The sequence below is a fragment of the Sturnira hondurensis genome, unplaced genomic scaffold, assembly GCF_014824575.4.
Source record: "Sturnira hondurensis isolate 20B ecotype Veracruz unplaced genomic scaffold, ASM1482457v3 Scaffold0014384, whole genome shotgun sequence".
In the NCBI taxonomy this organism is placed as follows: Eukaryota; Metazoa; Chordata; class Mammalia; order Chiroptera; family Phyllostomidae; genus Sturnira; species Sturnira hondurensis.
In genome coordinates, this window is record NW_028087015.1 from 5,894,281 (window position 1) to 5,920,423 (window position 26,143).

The following is a 26,143-nucleotide window of genomic DNA, read 5'->3' on the forward strand; positions in this document are numbered from 1 at the left end:
TGGTTATCTGATTTATGTCTGTCTTCTTCACTAAGCAGACAAGCTCTGGTGTTTAGTTTTGTTCATCATGTTATCTCCAGGGCCTAGAAAGCACTACATATTTACTAGATGAATGAACACAGTGTTAAACATTTGAGGATGTAGTTATGTCCAGATCTGTAATCACCAAATTCCAGTGTAGTATGAGATATACTATTAAGAAGGCAGAATCAACTTTCAAAAAACTAATTTTAATCAAAACAAAAATTGTTGATCATTAACAAGTTTATAAAACAGTGATTTAGTTACATAAATAAATTGATATCAGTGTATCAAATCTTAATTACTTTCAACTTCATGAGCATGTTTACATGGGTGATGAAGTACAACCTTTTTTTTTCTTTTTACCTATTATAATAAATAAAATGGAGCGCATGGAATAGTTCTAAACGAAAATACCTACAAACATACCTCTAGCATGTTCTCTAATGAAGGGAACAGGAGACACTGGACAACTTTTGCACCAAAACATAAAAACTACTTTAAAAAGCACAAGGTTACAGAACCATCAGCTAAAGGAAAGACACTACACTGTAACCAAAGTTGGTATTTAATAATATAATGAACAGTTTGGTAGTTAGATCTCCAGTTTGGTTATTTTAAAGCATTAAGGACAAGGCAAGATAGAAGGCTGCTTTTGTTTTGAGTAATTCTAGAGAAAATAAAATATATTTTTTTAAAAAAAGAAAGAAAACTGAAAAGTAGAACAGTCAGACCTACACAACTTTCTGTCCTGCACAAAGTCAAAATACCTATGCAGAATAGACATATAATATATATAATGTTATTTGTGCACAAAGGTTAGCTTATTAGCTCACTGCAAAGGCGTTATGTATCATATGTCAATTGTTTTGGAAAACATTTTGCGTTTGTGTCAAAAGGATATTTCCTTTAAGTTTCCCAGGCTAGGAGGCAGGCGCCCCGGTTCCGGCATACTGTATATTCTTAATGCTAAGGCTTGCTGCTCTGGCTGTGTACTTGTTGTCTCTCTTTCTTCTAGTGCCTGTTACAAGCATGTGTGGTGTAGTGGTTGTTTTTGTTGGTGGTACGTGTGTCTGGTGTTTGTGTGTATACATATATATGTATATATAAGTTGTGTAAGTATATATACATATATAACTTCTCCCAACAGATCTCAGTCCAACCATGCGATCCGAAAGGTGGCTCTGCATAGATGCCCGGCATGAAGTTCGCCACCTGAGCCCACCCTGAAGCAAGGCGCACTTTTAGTCCTTCTGATAGGTTTTCTCAGTTTTTTTTTGTTTTTGTTTAAAACCAAGCTACTGCAGCTTCAAGTATTTTGCATTACATAGAATATTTTTATAAATTAGTTAATGTTATATTTTCAATATTCAGACATATACTATAATATATATACAGTACAATAAATGCTCTCATTCTTTTTTTAATTTTTTTGATAAATCCCTGAGAATGTATGTTGACAGTCGCTAAGTCTCCACATGCACAAGCATCGTGTGCCATGCTTCTGGACGAACAGCACTGCAAAGCCACGTGGGTCAGCCTTTTAACTATTAGCATTTCATTGTGTTGGTTTGTTTAAATATGCTGAAAATGTAAAGATGAGTTACACAGAAGTAAAGCTGAATCCATTCGAGGTACTTATCACAGGATGGAGGTGTTCTGTTTGGTTTTTAAAGCCATTTCAATTCCTTTTTTTGAGGCTGTGAACGCATACAGAAAACAGGAGAGCTATGTGGACTTTCGCCACTTGACAACATATACTCAGTGTAAACCAAACCTTGTTAACCTCTCTCGCATACAAAATTAAAAAAAGAAAAGAATTGAAAAAATAATAAAATAAAAGGAAATAGAAGAGAAAGGGAAGAAAATTAAGAACACACAAACTTTCACATGACAATTTAGTCTGCAAACGCAATAGAACTATACACATATAATACCGGTGTGGCTCTGTTCTTTAAGTTAAAAAGGGTACAAAGGCAGGCTCAAGTAAAAACAAACCGTCCCTCCCCTCCCCACCCCCACCCCCACTCATACAAGTTCTATCAACCAAACCTCTCCCGAACCAACATCATCAGTTTCTTTTTGCCTTTGTAGATTTGTTTCAGGTTGTCAATAAACTGTGTAAACTGAATGTGTCCGTCATGTGCCATTAAGAAGGTCTCTCGGGCCTTGCTGAGGAACTCGATAAACTCACTATAGTGCCGGGGACTGATGTGTGTGAGTCGTGAGTGCGTCGTGTTGATGTAGGCCCCGATCGTGGCATCCAGAAGCTGCCTCAAGGGGGCTTTGTCCAGTGACATGAGCTTACCGGAGTTCCTCCTTCCATGAAGTCCCACCATGCCAGGGGTGGTCAGAGTGCACCTGCGCAAAATGTCTGACAGTACCGTTGCACACTTGACACTCTTGACCACCAGAGGTATTATAGCTGCAAGCTCATTTTTGCCGAGGGAGTGGCTGAGCGCACAGGCCCACAAAACGTCATTAATGGCAGGGTGCGTGTCCTGATTGTAGCTCAGGTTGAGATGGGTCATGGCCAGGGTGGCCAGCTTGTAGGCCCTCATGGGGTACCCACGGTGCTCCATGTACCGTGCTATTGTGAAGAGCTGGGTGTAGCTCATGCCGGTGGTAGCAGCGTCAAGCACAATTTGGTACGCAGTCTCAAAAGCTATGTGGTCCTTTTCACACAGGGTCAGCGCAGAGAGGGCACAGTTCTGAGGGTCCTTCATGGCACACTGCAAAGCAAGTGTCCGGGCACTGCTGGCCAGCTTTTCCTGCTGATGGCAGTCCAGGTGGAGGCGGACGATGGTGCTGTTGGACATCACGGTGGTGGCAACTATACTTGTGGCCTCAGTGGGAGTGAAGAGTGTAAACCAGCTCTGCATGATGCTGTCCAGGGCATAGACACCTGCAAGCGACACAGAGAATCCCAGTTACTGACAAGGATGCTGCTTATCTTGCCTTATTTCCACTGTATAATCAATGCTTACATTGTAACCATCACAGGACATGAGCTAGGCCAGAAAATCCTGTAAGGTAATGTGCCTGGGAGCAACCTTGTAGAATAAGGTCATTATAGACCGTTACTCAGTAAAGGCCTGAAAGGAACATGAACTTCCTGTAATACAGAAATACAGAACTAATCCTCTCAGTTGCACTGCACTGCTTGCCACTTCAGACAACGGCTTTTTGCTAATGAGTTCACTGGGGCTTCCTGTCAGCTTCCCACTACAGAATCTAAGTCAGGAAAACTATAACCCTCACCACAATAGGTAGTTTTTATGTGGTGTATGTGTTAGTGTGTAGTTTTAAAGCACACAGGACATAAAATGACTAAGACACACGAAGCGGCAGGAAAACGCTCGAGAGAAGAGAGTCAACAGAAGCAGACGTGCAGATGACTCAGATGTCGGAAATGCTGACAACGACTTCAAATGACCGTTTTGAGTACACAGACGTGTCGTGTCTCAGCTGCAGGGAAACCCTACAGGTGAATGAGTTACAGCGGAGACACGACACTGCAGAGGGGAATTAGGCCTGCACCTTGGTGCTGGGCAAGGGGAACTGCATGGCAGCTTCTGGAGGGGATTTGTTCATGGTGTTCCACAGCATCACATCAATAATCTAAATGTCGCTGTTCTGTTGAGACCAAATTCCCATTTTCCAAAATAAACCATTACAGATTAATGAAAGAAAAATAACAAGAAAGACTTTACAGTATCTGCTGTGTCAGTATTCAAACACTGGGGCGGCAGTGACTCTTAGCAAGAGGTTATGTGTGTCCTTCTCTGATGCCAAAGAGGCAGAAAGGCAGCAGCCCCCACGTGTTTGGGCCGGCATGCCCGCTGGGCAGGCGGCTGATGGGTCTCCCAAACTGCAGCTTACAGGCAACCAGGAGTCTCCTCAAGGCTGGCTAGTTTCTCACCCACCTGAGAGCTCAGCTAAACCACAACCGGTGGTCAGCCCTCTGCTGGACACCATGACATGTGCCCTAAGATGATCAGTAAAACACCAGGACATCTATGCAACTTTATATTACATTCATTGAAATGGCCTGAGCCACTAATCCAGTCTCAAGTTAGTTTCAAAGGTGGGCTCCAATCATGCAAGGATTCACTCCGATACCCTTTAATACAAAATGGTAAACTGGATGATCACAAAGTTACTAAAAGCACCTTAATAATGACAGAACAAATGGATAAAAAGTGTTTGCTCGCTTACTTATTCCACTGATAAGAGTTTGGAGCCCTACATACTTGACAGTTTGGAATAGGAACAATGCCAAGTTTGTATAACTGAAGGTTTGAGCGAAGGGAGTCCCTGCAGGTTCCTGGAAAGGGCAGAAGCCTTCCAGAAGTCAAGGGCAAAGACCGAAACTGTGCTTGTGTCTGCCCAGGGGCAGTTAAGCCGACACGAGGCAGCTGGGAAGGCTGCTCCTCCAGAGTGTACCTACCCACTTCAGTAGCACATGTTACCAGCCACCTGACCATCTCCCGCCGTCGCCAATTTAGGGTGGACAGTGTCATTCGCATAACCTATAAAGAAAGAGGATTAATGAAATGTTTTGGAAGATGATCCCAGGTCACTGGAAATACAAAACAAGTCACTCCACAGTATAAACCACAGGGCGCACTACCCTACTAGTGTGGAGGATGGAGAGCCACAGCTAGTGCAAGCGCTGCTGAAGAACTGGACTTGTCCCCAGCTACCCTAGCTGGCCCTGTCCCAGCCACAGAGACTGCAGGTCCGCCTTCTCCTCCTCCTCCTGGTGGATTCGTTGACCAAACAAGGCATCCTGGGCAAGTCACTCCTTCAATCACTTCTCTCACCTGCGAAATCAGGCCTGGACTGAGAGGCATTAAACACAGTCTATGCCCTCTACTCCTCCCCAGCTTCACATTCTATGGTTTTAGATTTCTGAGGCTCCTCTGAACTCATTCTGATTAGAAACCCTCAGATAGCAAAGAGGTTATTTTAAGAATTTTTAAAATTTGATTTAAGAAGGGAACAAGAACGTGAGGAGGGAGAGGAAGAGAGAGAGAGAGAGAGAAACATCGAATTGTTGTTCCACTTGTTTATGCATCATTGGTTGATTCCTGTATGTGTCCTGACTGGGGATTGAACCCACAACCTTGGTGTAGTAGGATGACACCCTGACCAACTGAGCTACCTGTTCAGAGCTGTAAATTATTTTAAAATAATTATTTCTTATTTTTTTTCAATCTCTGGTTGCTCTTGCCTGGAAAGAAATCATCTTTGGCATAATCAGAGATCTGACTGTGTTTTCCACTCTCTAGTAAGAGACCTGGAGATACAATACCCCTCTGTCCCTGCTTCCCCCATTCTCTAAGATTCAGCCAGTCTGGGTATGTAACCCCTGAAACCTTGAGAGCCCCTCTGGGGTTGATTCCCAGGTCCCAGAAGGAATGGGGCAGGGAATAAGTTCTCAGCAATCTGCCATTTATCCAAAATTATTTGCCAGAATTCCAAATAACCAGAAAACTTGTATTAGTAGTATTTTTCCTTCATCATGCTTTTAAAAGGCAAAAAAATGAAAATAAGCCAAATAACATAATTTCTAAAAAGAAACTTCTGAAATGTCATTTTAATGCTTAAATGCCATCAATCTCCTATGCCCTCTACTTCTACCATACTATATACAGTGCATTTTCTTATAATCCAGTTCTTTGTGTAAATTTCATTAATCGCTGTAAGGAGAATCCACAACTATAAAACCAGATTAATTATCTAACCAGGCATTCTACTTCCCATACTTTTAGTAACTAGGGGATAACAATTTCTTCACTTTTCATGGGGGAGGAAAAAAAGCAAATGTAAATAGAGATTCCTTGAGAAAAGTAGAAATATAAACTTTTCAGTTCCTGGTTTGCAATAAGTAATCTTTTCAGAAACTGTCAGGAAGCAAACCCCTACCCGCGTCACTAATGGAAAACGTCCCTGGTGGTGTCTAAGCAGGCCGGAACCCCGGCACTGCACCCTGGCCCCACCCCTCCTTCTTCACTGAGTTTCCTCAGGTTTATAGAAAGGAGCTAGAACCACCCATCTATTATGAAAATGAAATGTCAATAAAAATTCATCCTTCCTCTAAAAATTTACCTCTAACAACAGAATCTTTATTATACACAACAGCTTTATTTAAGTCCCTTATGAGCAATAATTCCTCTCCCTTCATTAAAGGAGAAATGGTGACCTTAAGGCTATAATTAAGAAAAGGAATTTTTAAAATGTGATAGACACAATCAAGCTTCTAAATGTAAATCTGGTCCCTGAGGTAGCAGCTGGTTCAGCTGGGTTTGACCTCACCTCTGAAGCACAGTGCTCTCCTGAAAGTCTGGTAGATCTATGCACTAAACTCATTTACCTGCACTAAAAAAAATCCAAATAAACAGACAGAAACAACCCCAAGATGGTACATGTACTTAGCAGTCCTTGGTACCCCAGGGAGACCACCAGTCGCGTACCTGCAGGCCCAGCTCCAGAGACACTTTCAAAAGCGTGATGTCTGGCAAACTGTCCATGAGCGTTGCTATTTTAAATGCATCTTGGGCAAGCTTGAAGATGTGGGATGAGGAGTGGATGTTTTTCTGAATGGATTCTAATACTGTTTCCAGCCTTCGAACATCGCCTGCAACAAACAAGGACAAACCAAACCAAATCAAATCAAAGCAAAACAAACAAATCATACCAAACCACACACACGCACACACACAGACACACAGGAAGGTAAAAAGGGAAACAAAATAAAACAAAGCACAAGTGAATTTAATGGAAATGGTCACAGCGGGCACAGATGTAACTAAGTAGCTCCAGAGTGACTGATTTATGTATGAATTTCAGCTCCACAAAAAAAGAAACACTGAGACATGCCCTCAATGTTTAAAAACACATGTGACCCAGAACCAATAGGAGATAACAGATAGCTCTCCTAGTTTCTACTTAAGTATTTTTGCTGAATATTTCATGGAGTTAAAAAAAAAAGTAACCTAACTTTTTAATGTGATTCTGAATCTCAACCACCACTGACACGGCGTCGTAACTAAACCTGAACTCTGCCAGCAGCAAGTTTAAGGATGCAGCTAAGTGAGTGAAATGCCAGGCTCAAATGAGTAACACCTGTTTTGCCTCATAAGCTAACACCTAACACCCTACAACCCGATATTAGCACTACCATTGAGAATTTCATAGCAAACATGACCCTTAAAAAAAGCAAACTAACAAAATAATCATGAGGCCCCAGGGCATTCCAGTACCTTTGGCTGCAGTTAGCATGGTGGATGCCAGCTCACACTGCTGGGATTCTATGTGGCTCAGAGTGAACCAACGAGGGTATCGGTTGGGAACAACTGATGCAATGTGGTGGGGGCGGGTAAGGTCTCCCGTTGGAGCAGTAGATTCCAATACTAGCAACCTGTAATGAGAAGAGACAGGACAGGTGGCTCCTAGTTATTACGTGTCTATCACCTTAGCCACAGGGACTGGCCAGTAGCCAGAGGAGTGGGTAGATGCTGGGAGAGATGCTCAGGTCCTCGGTGCAGGAGAGCTGGTACAGGGAGGGCTGGTACAGCTACTCTCAGCTGTCTGATGCCAAAGTCGCCTCATTAATTGCTCATTACCCAACCCTAAGAAATCTCCTTTCTTTAACATCATTCAGAAAATTGCAAAATTCAAGGAAATTAAAATATGTAATAATGACTTTTGAAACTCAGTCTTGATGTTTACCTACTTTAAAATTTTAAAATCTTACCACTCATTAAAAAAATACAAGTCAATAGAAAATGGACAGTGAAGTGAATATTAAGACTGAGATGGTAACAATCAGGGATCAATGGATGGCCAAGATACATAAGCTTACCTTATTAAAATACAAAATAAAAGAAGTAAAATAAAAATGACTTCCTTTCCATTATTCATACTTTCTAAAAAGTTCCTTATGACTTCAGGAATCTGTAGTTAGAAAATGTTCTATGGATCATATCAGAAGTGCAAATGATTCAAGTATTTGTCCCTTGACTGTCTTATAATAAATTCAGTGTGATTTCTCATTTCAATCAATCTTTGATTATGTTGACAAATAAAGAATAATTATTAAAAACCAAGCATATGCTTAGTGATCTCCAAATGTAAATACCAAAGAGATTAGTACAGTAGCTACAACTGAAAGAATTCTTTTATAATCATCACAAAATACTGACCTCCACTCAAATAAGAGCTGGGGATGGAGAGGAGTAAGCAGGGTAAGGGTGTGAGGCTAGCCTTGGGGCCCCACCCAAGAGCAGTTACTGCACTGGTGAGCCAAATGCCTCCTTTTCTTTCCCGTTTTTACTATGGACAGACATGTCAGCATTAGAGGGTGGCAGGGAGGCAATTAAGTAATAATTTTGGTGGGGTTGCTATTTAGCTTGAAAAAAATCAGAATATCCCTATAGTTATCAGGCAGATCTTTTCCAGAGTAGTTGTAGTAAAAACAAGTGAACACCCCTGGGAAGATGAGAAAATGAGTGCTGCAAACACCCTTCCCCAGACCACCACCCCTGCTTCCACAAGGACGAAGAAGCAAGTAAGCTGCAAGCGTCTCCGTCCTGTTCCCCTGGCTGCCCTGAGATGCTCCGCCTCCTCCCACCACCTCCCACGGCAGTCCTTTGGCTGCGGCCGTTGTGGCAGGCAAGAGAGGAAAGGTGGCAAAGCACTTCTCCTGTGCCCTGCTACTATCCCACCAACAAAAACTGTGGGTGGCGAGCAAGGGCAAACATAAGGGAGTTTCTGAGGGTGATAACAGCAAGCCTTTCTACCTGACAGATGGCTTCACGTTAGCCAGACCCAAAGAGAAATGTTATTTTACTCTTAAACTTGACAGTGGTCATAGCGATAGCACCTTGTGGCATAACATTAGCATCCTTCCCTTTATACTGGAGCAGAATTCTTAGATTTGACTAAGTTAGAGCTGAGCATCTGTCTTCATCTGACAATTTCTATTTCAGCTTCCAAAAGTGGGAATAAAAATATAATTGTGTTTTAAAATACAAACCAAGTGGTATAAAATCATTTGGTGGGGAACTTTTGCTTATGTTAGTTTTTAGTTTAGCTTTTGGTATTTTAAAAATAGATAAGAGGTAACTTACAAGGTTTCTCTGATAGGTAAATGAGATTTTATGTTGCCAAGGAAAAGCATGTCAAATAAAAAGGTGTCAGCCTCAAAATACACCGACTCACAGGAACACACACACACACACACACACACACACCCATCACCGCGTAAAAGATCTTCTGAGAGACAAGCTACACACATAAAAAGGCAAGAATTTGTTTTTGAAGCTGTTATCCTGGTTGCAGACATGCGTAACCTTTGATGGAAAGCTTCTATAGAATCAAACTATTCTCCAGAACCTCAAGTTTTTAGGTATGTTCACCATTTGTCTGTAGGTGGCTACAATGGGGTTTGTTTAATCTGCACTCTAACATAGAAGTGTTTTGATTTCTTAAAGGAAAAAGTTCCTGTTTTAAGAAAGGTGGATATTCCTTCCATGCCCCTAGAGTTTAATATGCTACAACTAAGACTAACAAATACAACGTTGAAGTCACTAAAATATTACTCACCGAGAACAAATTCATGATACACATTGTAATTTGGTGAACTGACTTCTAAGAGGAAGTAAGAATCAGATGGCCAGTGGCAGAGACAACGTGCTCTAGTCGCTGCTACTGAAAAGGAAGGACCGAGGGGGCGTGGAGGCAGCCAGCGCGGAGGTGAGCAGGCCCCGGGAGACTGTGTAACAGTGGGGCTGTCAATACTCGACACAGGTTCCATCTCCTGGCACCCTTCACTGGAGCCCAAGGGCAAGTGGGTGACACAGTGGCCTTCCTGCACTACTGATGGAATGTGAAGTCACAGAAGGTGTGGAGGGATCCCTCAATTATTACATGCAGTCAAGTACACTTATTTACTACTGTTTCAAAAATCTAATTTTTCCAAAATAACCCATTATTTAGGAAGATTTCAACTGTTGCTGCCATATGGTTAAACTGGGCCTGAAATTGTTCTCTACTCCCAAATTCTAGCTCCAAGAAAAAGCAGCAAAAAGCCACCATGAGCATGAACACGACATGACAGTCAAGGGCACCATTCTTCTTCACTTTACAACAGGAGCCAAATAAGGCAGCAACCTAACCTCTAGACAATCCAAGGAGTATAAAACTAAGTCGGTTCTTTAGATTTTCTGCTGCCTGCAGGAAACATGAATGAACAAGAACCAGTTAACAGCATCTGTCCCAGTGGGGAATTTGCATTGCATCTGCCCTGCTGGGCTGTGAATACGTACCGCATTGCTCTCAGTGCAATTCTGTATGCCAATTCAGCATCATGAGGTAGGAGGGAGGTGAAGAGATACTTGGCAAATGTGTGCATTGGAACGCTCTCGCGGTGGATTATTTCGCCTAAACCACTATATGGTCCGGCTGTGGGAAGAGAGCATACACATTTCAAATTCCTAAAAAAGGAACTAAGACTTCTTGTAGTGTATATCTTAAAATTGTTATGCAAAATTGTAACATATACAAGCTAATCTAGTTAAGAATGTAATCTAAGTGACGTAGTAGAAAGGAATACAAATTCTTAGCAAAAAATGTTTCTACAGGATATAGTGTCCAATATCAAATTTACTTCAGCAACAACCCCCAACTGTACCACAGTTAAAATGATCCACAGAACTAAGGGGCAGATCCTTTTCACATTCTAATTGCTTCAGAGAAAGAAACCTTCCAACGCACAAAACCTCACTGAACTCAAGAAACATCCTGTCAATGTGTCAGAGCACCCAGATTTCACATGCACTGATGACTCTGTAGCTTTAACGCCGGAACCCGCTGCCAGACCAAGTCAAGCCTTAGGGGTATGGACAAGTTGGGTTTCCAGAAAAGAGTGCTCTGATGGGATGGGGGAGAGTTCTGAATCACAAATCCCAGTACAAGACTTTAAACGCTGTTGCTTCTAGTAAGCAGAAATAAATACTGACTCTCAGAAAGTGATTAATAAATAAAAGGGTAAGTTTACCCATCTGATACTCACCAAAGGCAAAAAAAAATATTTAAGTAACTGGAAATTTACCACTTTTTGGGCTCCCAAAGACCAATTTAAAAGGAAAATTACATTTAAGCTGTCAAAATTCATTCTTTAGTAAGTTATGACAAGGATAGAGAGGCAAAGCTGACTTCCCCTGTGTGCTCTGAATGCTGCCCTAAGAAGGGTGATAACAGACTTTTAAAATAAATTTTGAAAGGAAACCACAGTGGTTAGTTCAACTACTTTCCACTTACGCACCTAGAGGTTTAGTTACTGTAAGGTGTTTAATAAATTAGTTTCCATGTCACCTTTGGGTAAAATCTGTTTACAATTATGAACCATAATACTACTGCTCAGAGGATATAATACGTTTGTTTTCCATGAGAAAAATCAGTTTGGTGAAGAGCTTAGAATGCAAGAAGTGCAGTTCAGAAGAAATGGTGAGAGGAGTTACTGAATTGGGTGTGGGGTAAGAGCATTACATATTATAGATCATTTTAATAGGGGTCATTTTTAAATTTTATTGTTTTATTTTTGGTATTTTTTAATTGTTCATTATTTAAGTACTTGGAAAATCATATACTAGACAACCGATTTTTTTTTTACGTAGGCAAACTAAAATCCTTCCTAGATTTCTAATTTTACCAAGCCTATTATTAATCTGTTTCTTTTAAGATTTTAAAATGTTTTAATGATTTGATATTCTTCAAAAGTTAATACAACAATATAGTTCCACCTTTAGTTCATATAATGAGGCCAAATTATTTAGTTATAGTTATGAACTGATGCATCTTCCACCCCAACTCAGTATGTTCAAAGCCCCAACTCCCAGTGCAACTGCATTTGCAGAAAGGGGCCTTCAGGAAAGGAATGAAGGTTGAAGGGTGGGGGGAGAGCTGATCCAACAGGGTTATAGTGTCCTTATAAGAGACATCTGAGCGCGCTCTCTCTCTCTCTCTCTCTCTCTCTCTCTCTCTGGCAGCTACCCCTAAGCCAGGAGGAGGGACATCACCAGCAAATGAATTGGCCAGCACCTGGCCTTAAACTTCCCAGCCTCCAGAACTGTGAGAAATAAATTTCTCTTTTTTAAGCCACACAGTCTAGGCATTTTGTTATGGCAGCCTCAGCAGACTAAGACACTAACTCTATTCTGCTTAAGGACTAAATACAGCAATTTATAGATTTTCTTCCTTCCTCTCCCATTTCATTCCAATGTTTCCCTTAAACCACCACACCACTTTTTTTTTACTCCACAGAGAAAGTCAGCATACACAATCAACACTTGTTATGACATCTCTGGACAAGCAAAATATTCAGTCAGGTATCACAGAATTATTTTTGAATTAATAATCAGTGTAATTCCAGAACGTTAGTGTACTGAATAATGAAAGACTGAAATTTGGTACTAAGTTCCCCAGAAGTCCTTTTCCAGCATGCCAAGATTGAGGCCAGAAGTGATTAACACTCAGCGACAATACAGGGCTATTGCTTCCTCTTTTTTCAGATACCTGAGGCTGCTATGTTGTCCCTGAAATTCTCAGAGTATAAGTACATGAAGAACTAGGTGCCTGCGTGTAGTCAACTCAACACTTCATGACTGAGTGGACTGCACTTATCTTCTGGAATTTACAGGAATGGACTCCCCCCTTGAACTGTTTCCTGTCCTGCACTGCCTACTCTGTGAGGACCTAACAAGGTCAGGCAAGGAGAGAAAGGTGGGATGAGTCAACCACACTTCTTAGCAGGCACAGTGCTTACAAAAATGTTTAATGGGAAGGTATGAACTAATCAAAGATGAGACACTTAAACATTATTCATGAGTAATGAACATGAAGAACATTTAAAAAGGTAAATGATAAAGAGGTATCAGGCCCCATCAGCACTGAAAAGTACACACCCTCTTCCTATTCTCCAATATAATAAAAATCAAAACTCAGTTACTAGGAGCCAGTGGCAACATAAAAAAAGGTTGTGGCTTATGATTTTGATTATTTCAACAGAGGAAAGTAAAAGAAAACAGTAATGAAAAAACCAAGATCACTTAAAATTTGCCAAGATAGGCTTTTATGTCTAGAAGAAAAAAAAAACATTAGGTGAGTGCTTCAAAAAGTTAATAATAGGAATTTTTACAAAAATGAAGCATACTATTAAATACATTTAAAATGCACTTCTACCCCTGACCAGTGTGGCTCAGTTGGTTGGACATTGCCCCACAAAGTAAAAGGTCACCACTTCAATTCCCCATGTGGGCACATGCCTGGTTTGCAGGTTTGGACCCTGGTCAGGGTGCGTACAAGAAGCAACCAAGAGGACTTCCGCCAAGATGGAGGCATAGGTGGAAACACTGTGCCTTCTCCCGCAACCAAGTTTGAACACAACAAAGGTTTGGAGAACTAGGGCACACCCAAAGACCAGAAAACTGAATTATACGGAAGTCCGAAAACTACGAACCGTTCAAGAGGGACGGTAAGAGAGGCGGAGCCAGCAGCGGAGCTGGGTCGGGCAGGACAGATCCCCCGACCTAGGCACGCAAGCAGCCCGGAACCAGTCGGGATGTGGGGCAGACTGACCTCGGTCCCACATTTGTGCACAGTGAGACGGACCACACAGGCCCCAGGGGGCGAACCGAGTGGTGGAGGGCTGACGGCGGTGGCACACTCGCGTGCAATGGAATGAAACGTGTGGGCCTGGTGACGGTGGTGGCTGCAGCACCGGGGCCAAGGCGGCAGGCGGCAGACTGGAAGCCATTGTCCCTCTTTGACCCCGCCCCCACATACAAGGTCACAACCCAGCGACTTAGCTGCCCTGTTCTAGTGAACACTTTAGGGCTCTGATCCTGCTACGGAACAGGCACAAACAGCCCAAAAGATGGTGCAAGAAGAACTCAAAGTCCCAGAGCCAATAACTCTAAGCGACCGAGAAAATGTCAGCCTCTCAGAAGCACAATTCAAGACACTATTTATCAGGATGCTCACAGAAGTGGTAGAGTATAGTCACAAATTAGAGGAACATAGTCACAAATTAGAGGAACATATGAAGGCTAAACTAATTGAAATGAAGGGAGATGCACAGGAAACCAATAGCGATGGAAAGGAAACTGGGACTCAAATCAATGGAATGGACCAGAAGGAAGAACAAAACATCTCACCAGAAAGGAATGAAGAAATGAGAATTCAAAAAAATGAGGAGAGGCTTAGGAACCTCCAGGACATCTTTAAACGTTCCAACATCCGAATTATAGGGGTACCAGAAGGGGGAAAGAAACAGCCACGAGTGGAAAACATATTTGAACAAATAATAAAGGAGAACTTCCCCAGTCTGGCAAAGGAAATAGACTTCCAGGAAATCCAGGAAGCTCAGAGAGTGCCAAAGAAGTTGGACCCAAGAAGGAACACACCAAGGCACATCATAATTACATTAGCCAAGACCAAAATGAAGGAGAGAATCCTAGAAGCAGCAAGGGATAAGGGGACAGTCACCTACAAAGGAGTACCCATCAGACTGTCAGCGGATTTCTCAAAAGAGACCTTACAGGCAAGAAGGGGCTGGAAAGAAGTATTCCAAGTCATGAAATCCAAAGACCTACAGCCAAGATTGCTTTATCCAGCAAAACTTTCATTTAGAATGGAAGGACAGATAAAGTGCTTCTCAGATAAGGTCAAGTTCAAGGAGTTCATCATCACCAAGCCCTTATTATATGAAATGCTAAAGGGACTTATATAAGAAAAAGAAGATGAAAAATATGAACAGTGAAAGGACAGCAAACACACAGTTATTAACAACCACACCTAAAACAAAAGCAAACCAAGAGGACAGCTAGATCAGGAGTGGAACCATAGAAATGAAGAACACATGTCGAGTTAGCAACAGGGGAGTGGGAGGAGGAGAAGCAGGGAGAAGGCACAGAAAATAGCATAGAGGGTAGGTAGAAAATGGATAGGGGGAGGGCAAGAATGGTGGGGGAAATATAGAATCTAAAGAACTTGAGACACGTGGTTATAAACGAAGGGGGGGAGAATGGTGGGGGAGGGAGTGTGTGGGTGGAGGGGAATGAAGGGGGGGGAATAGAAAAACTGTAATGGTATAATCAATAAAATAAATAAATACATAAATAAATAAATATTTTCAAAAACAGAAAAAAAAAAAACCCCAAGAAGCAACCAATCAATGTTTCTCTATCAGATTGATGTTTCTCTCTTCTTCTCCCTCTTGCCCCCTCTCTCTAAAAATAAATAAAAACTTTAATGCATTTCTAAAAGATACAAATGTATCCCTGGATGGTGTGGCTTTGTGGATTGAGTGCCAGCCTGTGAACCAAAGGGTCGCTGGTTCAGGCACATGCCTGGGTTGTAGCCCAGGTGCTGAGTAGAGAGTGTGTAAGAGGTAACCATACCACCCGCTTCTCCTTCTTCATCCTTTCCCATCTCTAAAAATTAATAAAATCTTTTAAATAATAAATAAATGTATAATGTGTTTGGTGAAATTCTTTCAAATAGATCTTTAGCTTTGGACACATAAAAGAGGTTTCGAGGACTTCCGGCTAAGATGGAGGGGTAGGTAGATACACTTTGCTTCTTTGCACAACCAAAAGAATAACAACAACCAATTTAAAAACAAAAAACAACCAGAACTGCCAGAAAATTGAGCTGTATGGAAGTCCCACAACTAAGGAGTTAAAGAGGAAACATTCATCCAGACCAGACCAGCAGAAGGGGCCTAGATGGGCAGCTAGGGTGGAGAGGACATGCAGCAAGGCAGCTGCTGGCAGACAGGGCAGTCCCACATTCGCATGCACATAAACTGGGAGGAACAACTGGAGAGCAAGATAGACTATGCAACTTGGGGTTCCAGTACAGGGAAATAAAGCTTCAAAACCTCTGGCTGTTAAAATCTGTGTGTGTGTGTGGGTGGGGGGGGGGAGGGGGGATTACAGCAATGTAAAAAACTCCTAGTCTCACAGTAGAGTCTGCTGGAGGGACTCACAGGGTCCTAGAACCTACACAAACCCACCCCACCCAGGAATGAACACCTCAAAGGTGCAATTTGCTTGAGGGCAGCATGGGAAGTGACTGAAAGCAGGGTGAGAGCTGACCAAGCAGCTCTATGACCCCTCCCCCACATATAGTGCCACAACACAGCAATGGCATGGATTGTCCTGCCCTGATAAATACCTAAGGCTCTACCCCTTACTACGTAACAGGTGTGCTGAGACAAAGAAATATGGTCCAAATGAAAGAACAGATCAAAAATCCAGAAAAAGAATTAAGCGACATTGAGACAGACAACCTATCAGATGCAGAGTTCAAAACACTGGCAATCAGGATGCTCAGAAATGACTGAGTATGTTGGCAAAATAAAGGAAGAAGTGAAGGCTATACAAAGTGAAATAAAAAAATACACAGGGAACGAACAGTGAAAGGAAGGAAAACAGACTCAAGTCAACAATCTGGAACAGAAGGAATTAATAAACATTCAACCAGAACAGAATGAAGAAACAAAAATTCAAAAAAAATGAACAGAAGCTTAGGAACTTTAGGACAACTTTAAATGTCCCAACATCCAAATCATAGGGGTGCCAAAAGGAGGAGAGAAAGAGCAAGAAATGGAAAACTTATTTGAAAAAATAATGAAGAGAACTTCCCTAATCTGGCAAAGGAAATAGACATGCAAGTCCATGAAGCTCAAAGAGTCCCCAAAAAGTTGGACCCAGGGAAGCACACACCAAGACACATCATAATTACATCACCCAAAATTAAAGATGAGGAGAGAATCTTAAAAGCAGCAAGAGAAAAGGAGATAGTTACCTACAAAGGAGTTCTCATAAGACTATCAGCTGATTTCTCAAAAGAAACCTTAGAGACAAGAAAGGGCTAGAAAGAAGTATTCGAAATCATGAAAGGCAAGAACCTACATCCAAGATCACTCTTTTGAGCAAAGCTCATTTAGAATGGAAGGGCAGATAAAGTGCTTCCCAGATAAGGCATAGCTAAAGGAGTTCATCATCACTAAACCCTTATTACATGAAATGTTAGAGGGACTTATCTGAGAAAAAGAAGACCAAAACTACGAACAGTAAAATGACAACAAACTCAACAACTATCAATAACTGAACCTAAAAACAAAACCAAAAACAAACTAAGCAACAGGAACAAACTAGAACAGGAACAGAATCACAGAACTGGAGATCACATGGAGAGTTATCAGTTAGGAGGGGTAGGAGGAAAATGAGGGAAAAGTACAGGGAATAAGAAGCATAATTGGAAGGTACAAAATAGACAGCAGGAGGTTAAGAACAGTACAGGAAAGGGAGAAGCCAAAGAACTTATATGCACAACCAAAGAACATGAACTAAGGTGGGGGGATTGCTGAAGGGGTTAGGGGTACTAGGCAGAGGCAGTCAAAGGTGGAAAAACTGGGACAACTGTAATAGCATAATCAATAAAATATCTATATTTTAAAAATTGTTTTTGAAATGCTATTTTCTCTAAATCCTTTCCCTATAAGTAACAGTTCTGAATATAAGATGAAGATATCACACTATATAAAGCCTATCAGTCATAGAGAATTCCATAATAACAGCAAACATATATTAGACAGAAGTAATTTTATCAATTAGAAATCACTTAAATTTACACAAAAGATTAGGATACCATACTTATTACACTTAAGTCTTTTTGATAAAGAAAAAAAAATTTAAAAACATGCCAGCCAAAATGAGTTTGGCCCTTTAGCTCTTAACCTTATAAAAAGAAGAAAATTATGCGTTGCCTTAGAGAGGCTATGAAACTTTCACTTGCTAAATCTACACCTAATGAAGTCTCTGAAACAATGACCACTCACTCCTGCAGCTTTGAAGTCCTTTGTTAGCTCGTGCAAATGACATATTCAAAACCCAGACATCATGTAAGAGCCAATTCAGACGAATGCCAATCAACTTCCGTTTTATTATTTAATTGATCCAGCAAAGAGGAACATGGCTACCAACAATAGCTTACTAAATATCAAATTTGTATTTATCTCAGAAACAACACAGCCAAAATGAAGTCCTTTTCAGAGCTTGTGGCATTAAATGGGCCTGCTCATTTCTAATAGACCACCCTACGTGACCACCCAAGTCAAATGATATAAATGTAAACATCTGTGTTTTTTTATTAAGTGATACTATATTTAGATAATAAACATGCCTATGACATTCACTGACCATACTGACCAACCAAAATAACTACCATATTAAAAACATTCACACAGTACTCCCAACTTAAAGTCTAGTGCCTAAATAAAACTGGTTAACAAAGTGGAAAGCTCTTTATTAAACTACCTTCTAATAGGAAGACTGCTTGCTTGCGAAAAATTTTCACCAGTGTGTCATCCAATTCAATTTCCTGAAGCTTGGAAATGAGCTGCTCCTCATTGCGGCAAACCTTCTCTTGTGTGTACAGCCCATCGGGCATGATGCGCTGCTGCCCCAGCCCTATCAGGGCTGCTTCCACCGCTAGTGTTAAATAGGATTCCCCTTCTTCTAAGAATTTGTGTGCAGGCAGATGCTGGTATTCCAGAGCTCGGCACTGTCCCATGTGCTCTGTAAAACGTCACAAAAGAAATCAGAGTTCAGAAACTACCTTTTTAGGTACATATATTTATTTTACCTGGTATCGTTAATGAATTATTAGCTTAATTCCAAGGTCAGAAAACAAGTGCATAGTTTTCCAATATCTTTTTTAAAATGTCCTTGAATGACTAAATGTGTATGTTTTAGAAAATAAAAAACTGTAAATCTAAGAAGAGATACTAAGAATACTTTAGAGTCGAGAAATTTTTTAATTAAACAGATTTAAAATTATACAACTGCAAATAGTTACCAATTCTTAAAAGCCTGGCATTAAAAAGAAGTGTGCATACTTTTATCACAGTGTTAAAATTTATAATGAAAACAGTAGAGAACACATGTAACCCAGGTCCTTTTTCATTGTCAAAAAGTCATCAGTTATCACAAGAGTAATGAATGATTCTTTGAACATTCTCTTATCTGTTGTCTCTGTCGGAAATTTTAACAAACTTTAACCACTGAACTCCCAAGGAAAGCACATTCATAGTCATACCCTTCACCCTCCTGATAGAGTCCGGGTCACCCATAATCCATGAGGGCAACCACCACAGGAGAACACATGGAGGGAAGATAACTAACCCTCTGAGCTCACCCAGCCATGGGAGCAGCAAAGGGACAGGCCTTCTTCCCTCCCATTACGAGGCACATCCTCTTTTAATATCTTTATGCTAGAAAATAGTCATAAATGCAGGCAAATTCTTAGATTCACAACCACGGACTAGAGACAATAAATATTCGGAAGGTTCTTTATACATGTTATCAACTGAATCTAAGCCTGAAAAGAGTTGAGAGTGCACTTGCTTGCTAATGGCAGGTGTTGTTAACTGCATGGAGTCATAAAATAAACTGAAGAAAAATAATGACCAATGTCATTCAGAATTTAGGAAAAAAAGGCACACGAGACAAATGTCAATAGTTTTACCGGTGAAATCAGAGAATCCAGGAAAGTTTTCATCATCCATGCGGCAGGCTTCCATAAGGCTGCCAAAAAGAGTGCCCACAGGGTCCAGAGGGTGTCCAACCCAGCCCTCCAGATTGGTTATCGAGGTGATGCTTTTATGGGGTAGCTCTGTGTAAGAAAAGGGAAATGAGAGATGGAAAGAAGTAAAGGGAAGAGAGACTTTACCATTTAATAGCAACATCCTGACGAATTAACACTGAATCCGATGAAAAAATGAAAGTATATATAAACCCCAACTTGTGAACTATTTTGACTTTTAAAGATTCACCTGTAAATCAATATAAATGATTTTATATAAACTCCTAGGACAGCTCTCAAACAATTCATGCGTCCAGAGTAGTGGGTTAACTTTAGAACTTACACTATTAGAGTATGTCACATGAGGAAAAATCAATTCCAAATTTTGACCTAGGGACAATTCCCCTCACTTCCTCGGACTGACGTTAGAGAGGACTAAGACGTCCCCCCAGAATCACCACTGGATGACTCTACAACCGTATCCTGAAGAGACTCTCAGAGTCAGTGCTCACTGGACCCTCTAAAATGGAGGCTAGAGAGCGGCGGTAGCCTGGGTGGGCCTTGGACTCCCCGTGACTACTGTTTCATCACTTTCCTACCACTTTATGAAAGTGTTCCATATCACGGATCAGTAGCCACTTAAGGGAGGACCTTTGCCACAAACAGGAACTTTGGCAAAAGATAACATATAATTTGGATGAAACATCCTTTTCACTTTTTCACAGAATGTTAGCACTTTCAAGTTCTTAAATTACAGACTGCTGATAAAAAGCTGCAAATATTTTAAGACATTCCATTATAAATAATGCAGTATTTTACATATAAGCATTTACTAAAATAATAAATGGAAGTAGCTCCTTCTTAAACTATAATAAAATCTATATACAATATAAAATATATAAGGAAAAAAGGCTTGTAAATTGCTATAGAGCCATTCCATGAATCTAATATTCCTTTAGAAGTCTTCTGGTGTTGGACTATCAACTATCAATACATAAAAATAAAGCGGGGCCTGGCACAATGTATAAAAATATATAAAAGCAGGGTCCCAGATTCCTTGGAAAGGCGTTTCCCTTTGGTTTCTGTTGTTGGCTTTCATATACATAAACCAGCATGAGAGAAATAGGAGCCTTACTCATGGGAAGAACCAAATATACACTTGGCAGAGGAAAAAAAATATGTATGGTGAAAGGAAGTATACTTACACAAACAAATCTACCTTCAAGTGATGAAAATGGAAACTGAGGATAAAATCTTACAAACTATTTTCTCTTTGTAAAGTATTTCTTCTATGTCCTCTTTCTTTTCACACAAAAATTAGTGGGGGAAAAATATAAAAAATGGAAAAAATAAAATAAAAAAAGAAGTGTAGTTTTTAAATCTAGAAATTGAACTAAGTGAAATAAGTCAGAGAAAGATAAGACATGATCTCACTGATATGTGAATTATTTAAAAAACATTAGTCCCCAGATACAGAGATGGGTGAACCAGGTGAAACTAGTCAAAAGGTACAAAATTTCAGTTATAAAATAAGTAAGTCATGAGGCTACTAACTGCAGTTAATAATATGTATTGCATATTTGAAAGGTACTGAGAGAACTGATTTTAAAGTGTCTTCATCACAAGAAAATATTTTATAACTATATGTACTTATGATGTTAACTGACTTATTGTGGTGATTATTTTGAAATATATAAATACTGAATCATTATGTTATACAACTGAAACTAATATGTAACTTTTACATGTAAAAGCTGACATATAGTACCATACAGTATTAAAAGTAAACAAGATTAATGTATTTACCGATCTTGTCCATATAACAAGTAACTGTTACGGCAATGTAAAACTTACTGTAAATAGTTAAAAAAAACATATTCTTTAAAAATGGACAAAAAAAGGTAGGGAAAGATATAGGTATAGATATATAATCCCAGTAATATAATACTTGAGAATAGTCTAAAATAAAGGTTTTCATTGCTCCCAAAAGAGAAATGTGTTTCAAGTGGTCTCAAAAATAACCAAGGGAGTCTAACTTAACATGTATTCTAATTTACCGGCATGAACTAACATTTCCACACTCTGCATTTCTTAGACATTGCAACACTTTTACTAAACTCATTTGAAACCATTTCTTAGTAAAGGTTATGATAAGACTTTTAAAGATCAGACAATCAGGAGTTAGCTCTCTTTTTCTAGTATAAAATGTGCTGCACTCCCTCTTAGGTTAAATATTACTCTTTTCACTTTTCAGAAGTAAACATCTTTTGGTCATATATGATGTATATTTAGGGGAAGGAGGATTTCAGAAAAATTTTTCAAAGGGCCAAGCAGCAATTCTGCAAACACATCTGGTAACTAGTGACGACACGAAGAACATGAAAAACTGAATATCAGGGGTGTTCTAATCCAATCCTAAGTGAGCTCCTCTTTCTTTAGTTCAAACTGTGCCTTTCAAAGTTTCTTCCATCATATAAATGATAATGCTAACATTTATAATACTTTCAATATAGAGGGTATTAAAAGTACAAAAAACTCAATCTTAACTCTTCAGCCTGTTTCAACAACTTCTGATAATTTTTAGCTGTATCCAATATAGGTGTGTGTACAATCACCCATGAATTAAAAACAAAAAAACACAAACAAACAAACAAATCTACCAAATCTACCCAAAAAAAACCCATAGCAACTAAAACTATCTTTCTGAATAAGAAATTAAATTCCAGAGTAAATACAACCCTGCCAAAGAAGCATAAAGTGATTTACACCTACAGAAGGAAAAAGAAGTGCAGAAATTATGCAGACAAAGCATATATATTACTTTTTCTGATCAGGCCCTCATGCTGTAATAGAACCCTCTGCAGTTACTCGTACTCAGTAATGGTTATGTAAAATTTAAAACATGAATAAACTGAGATGAAGAGAAGTTAAGTGGGTTCTGTCTTAATTTCTTATATAAATTCTATACATAACACAAAGGTGATATATAGAATTTTTAACAATCCAAGAATTTCTCTGTGATTACCACTTTAAATAAATATCATGCCCTTATGTACAAATTATCAGCATTTTAGAGTGCTTATACAGTATGCCGGGCCCTGCTTTAGTGCTCTGCAGGATTAATAATCTCCTCGAGAACTCGGATGGTCCTCAACTGAGGCCCTTTCACACATGAGGAATCTAAATCACAGAGAGGGCAGGTCACTGCACAAGGTCTCCCAGCTAGAACCAACTGCTAGGATCAAAACACAGGCACTCTAGCTTCTAGATCCCTTACTGTTAGAATTAAAATGCATTTTCATAAAATACCAAAATTGGCTAACTTGCATTTCAGATAATTCAGACATATTAGTCACTCAAACAAAAATAGTAATAAAAATTCTCCTCCCTAAAAAATCAACTAACCTACTTAAAAATCTCATTTTTTATAATAGTCAACCAAGAAAAAAATACCTAAAATTTCTCACTGAACAGCTATTAAATATTTCAAGTGAGTGGGAACTACAGCTATCCCCATCCATCTCTCCCAGAAGAGCACAAAACCAAGTGATGTCATCATCAAGAATCCCAGTCCAAAGGAAACAAACTCCTTCACATTCACCTTTTTTCTGAGTTCGGAACATTTCCAACTGTTTCTGTTGCTGTCGTCTTAGCGTGTTAACAATAGCTATCGCCAGTCTCAGTGCTTCTCTGGGGTACCCATGAGAACGTAACGCATCCACTCTTGCACAGGCTGTAGGAACATGTTCTAAAACAGAAAGGTAAGGGGGAAAGCTGCCATTGTCAGATATATCCATAAAATAGGATTAATAGATGTTTTTCCCCCAAATACTATTAGGCACAAGAAGCCATTTCTGAACTTGGATTTGAATGAGAAACTCAGCTCCTATTGCCAAGCATTCATCCATCTCCCATTGAATCCCTCAGCTCTCCTCCTCCCACTCCAATAATGCTATAGAAACTAAACAAAGAAGTAAGTCATGGAAATGTCTTTCCGGTTTGGCCACTTACCATGCCAGAGGGGCCACCCGCGGGAGTCAAAGAGGGAGTTTTCAGTGTCGTCATGGTAACAGTAGTTGGTGTATAGGTCACTGCTGATGATGTGCTGCAAGTGGCTGTCCTGCCAGTGGAGATCACATGCCTCGATGGCCCGAGTGAACACTGTCCGATGTGGCCTGTTCGGTGAATCTGTTTTTTCCACAATTCAGAAAGCCGTGTCAGCTATTATTCACATGTAAATGCACCAGTCATACCACTCTGTGGCCAGATGTTCATGAGCACACCCACACACATTGTTCTGCACCCCCTAAGGAGAAGGATGAAGGGTGAATACTCTCATGTCCTAAGTACTAGGAAGCAAGTCAGCCCAAAGAGCCACATTCACTCGTTTTATCAAACACAAACACTCTGCAGCCATCAAAGCTAAGGTTAAAGACATCCTGCAAAAAAGAATCATCAGGTCTAGTTTCCATGCCAAATACCCTCAAAGGAGGCATTTGGCACAAAAATCGCATGAAAACTCACTGCTCCCCACCTCAGAGGTGCTGTGGTGGGCTGTCCTGGTGGGACCCACAGCTCTCACAAGCACTATGCAAGATATGCGACACCAGCCATGGAACCTTTCAGAAGATGCAACCAGCTTTTCAAGATATGCATAAGGGTTGTGCTTTTGGTTATATTTTTTAACTATATTGTGCGGTTTTGCACAATTAAAACTATTATGCTTCTTGGGATATAACAATTAAATGCCACTTTATATCCCAAAGGGCATAAACGCATATATTTAACATTTCACAAAGCCACACAACATAGCTACAAAACAAACCAGCGCACTTACCTTGCCCCTACAGGCTGCCTCCTGACTCCTGTGCAGGTTCCATGACTGGTGTGATGTCCCAGCATAGTGAATGCCGGGGCATCACCAAAGAGCAGAAGCATACACTCCGAAGAGGGTTCAAGTTTCAGGACCTGACAGAGAGAAGAAATGTTTGGGGAATAAAGGATATTTTCACCCCAACTCCTGGGACTACTTAGTTTTTCTGAATGACACGGTTCAAATTCTACCTGCACCCCCACCCCCACTCCAGACTTACCTTCAACTATGGCACAAACCTTAGCCTCAACTGAAACCCAGGGAGACAAACTGGTTTTATTTATGTGTAGTTTACTTATCTCACCCTCACTTTACACAGTTATCACCCTCACTGTTCTGAGGTTTAATTCAATGAGAAGCAAAACTTGGAGCTTCCTGGGTTGATACTGTTTAATCTTCCTATCACTGGAGCTTTGTTAAGTACAGACATAAAGGAAATCATAGAATCAAAAAAGAACTGAATCAATAAGAAGGGCTCCGAAAACTCATCCAGTCCAGCCCCTCTATTCTGCTGTCGAAACCAAAATCGAGAGAAGTAAAGTGACTTGCCAAGGTCCCACAGTCAGGCAGTGGCGACCAAGGTTAAACACAGATATCCTCTCTCCAAATTCAGCTTTCAGCCGTGCTTCAGGCTTCTGACAGGTCTTTAACAGAGAAAGACACTACTTTGGCTCTGCCTCAGGTCAACTTAGGTATCTGTATTTATGTGGCAGACCTACCAAAATGCATAAATGACATCAGAGAGGCGTAAACACTGATGTATGTGTTATGGTCCTTGCCCAGACTCCTTGCTAGCAGTAGCTTTAATTGTACACTGTATATATGGAAAGAGTGGGCCTTATGACTATGTCAGGGCTTTTGTTGAGCAGAATAAATACACTCCTACCCAGTAAGAAACTGGTTTCATCACCTCTCCTAGCCAATCAATCAAATATTCCAAAGCCCAAATCTCACACATTTTTAAGTGGCTTTGTCATTTCATTTATTTTGTTTAGCTCAAATCGAAGAAGTATATTTAAAACTAAAAGAACTTTAAACAAGCACCGATGTTATGTATGTGTTAAAAGAATGAGAGTTCTACCTGTTGATTTGGCTCAGTGCTTTTCTTGATAATAAAAGCAAGCTATAGACTAGGATTCCATTTAAAAAATATTTAAATGAAAGTGAGCAAGACAGAAAGCTCTATACTGACATGGGACACATTTTGAGAAGGTCAAAGAAACCACTACCCTTTCGAAGGGTGTAGATTTTAATGTTCTTACTCTTATTGTTAATTAAGTCTAGTAATTAATCTCAGCAAAGACAGGGCTCGATTTGCCCTTCACATTAACTTCAATATACCAACACATACAATTCTGCCCATCATCTGTACTAAGTGTACACTCTACACCCAGCTGCAATGGCATGGCTGCTGGGCTCTGCTGGCCACAGCAGGCTCTCTGCTAGCAACCTGCTCAACTCTCTTCTGACAGCCCTCTGGAGGATGTGAATATTATGCTAAAAGCAGGAGCCTGGTGCCTTTAGGCACAACAGCTATAAATATTGCCTTCAGAAACTAGGTCCTGACTTCATGCCCCTAGGCCAAACCAT

At 40.3% G+C, this 26,143-nt stretch overlaps 1 protein-coding gene across 1 annotated transcript in view; it reads right to left on the reverse strand.

Moving 5' to 3' along the window:
• Positions 1 to 212: 212 nt before the first annotated feature.
• Positions 213 to 26,143, reverse strand: part of ZSWIM6 (zinc finger SWIM-type containing 6) — a 187,818-nt gene continuing 161,887 nt past the window's right edge. The window contains exons 6-14 of the mRNA XM_037062888.1: positions 23,692 to 23,868; positions 23,282 to 23,428; positions 19,624 to 19,770; positions 18,414 to 18,674; positions 10,356 to 10,491; positions 7,290 to 7,447; positions 6,501 to 6,664; positions 4,472 to 4,553; positions 213 to 2,926 (exon numbers count right to left, since the gene is read on the reverse strand). Coding sequence (XP_036918783.1) covers positions 2,064 to 2,926; positions 4,472 to 4,553; positions 6,501 to 6,664; positions 7,290 to 7,447; positions 10,356 to 10,491; positions 18,414 to 18,674; positions 19,624 to 19,770; positions 23,282 to 23,428; positions 23,692 to 23,868 — 2,135 coding nt within the window. The 3' untranslated portion in view covers positions 213 to 2,063. The remainder of the gene's footprint in view (positions 2,927 to 4,471; positions 4,554 to 6,500; positions 6,665 to 7,289; positions 7,448 to 10,355; positions 10,492 to 18,413; positions 18,675 to 19,623; positions 19,771 to 23,281; positions 23,429 to 23,691; positions 23,869 to 26,143) is intronic.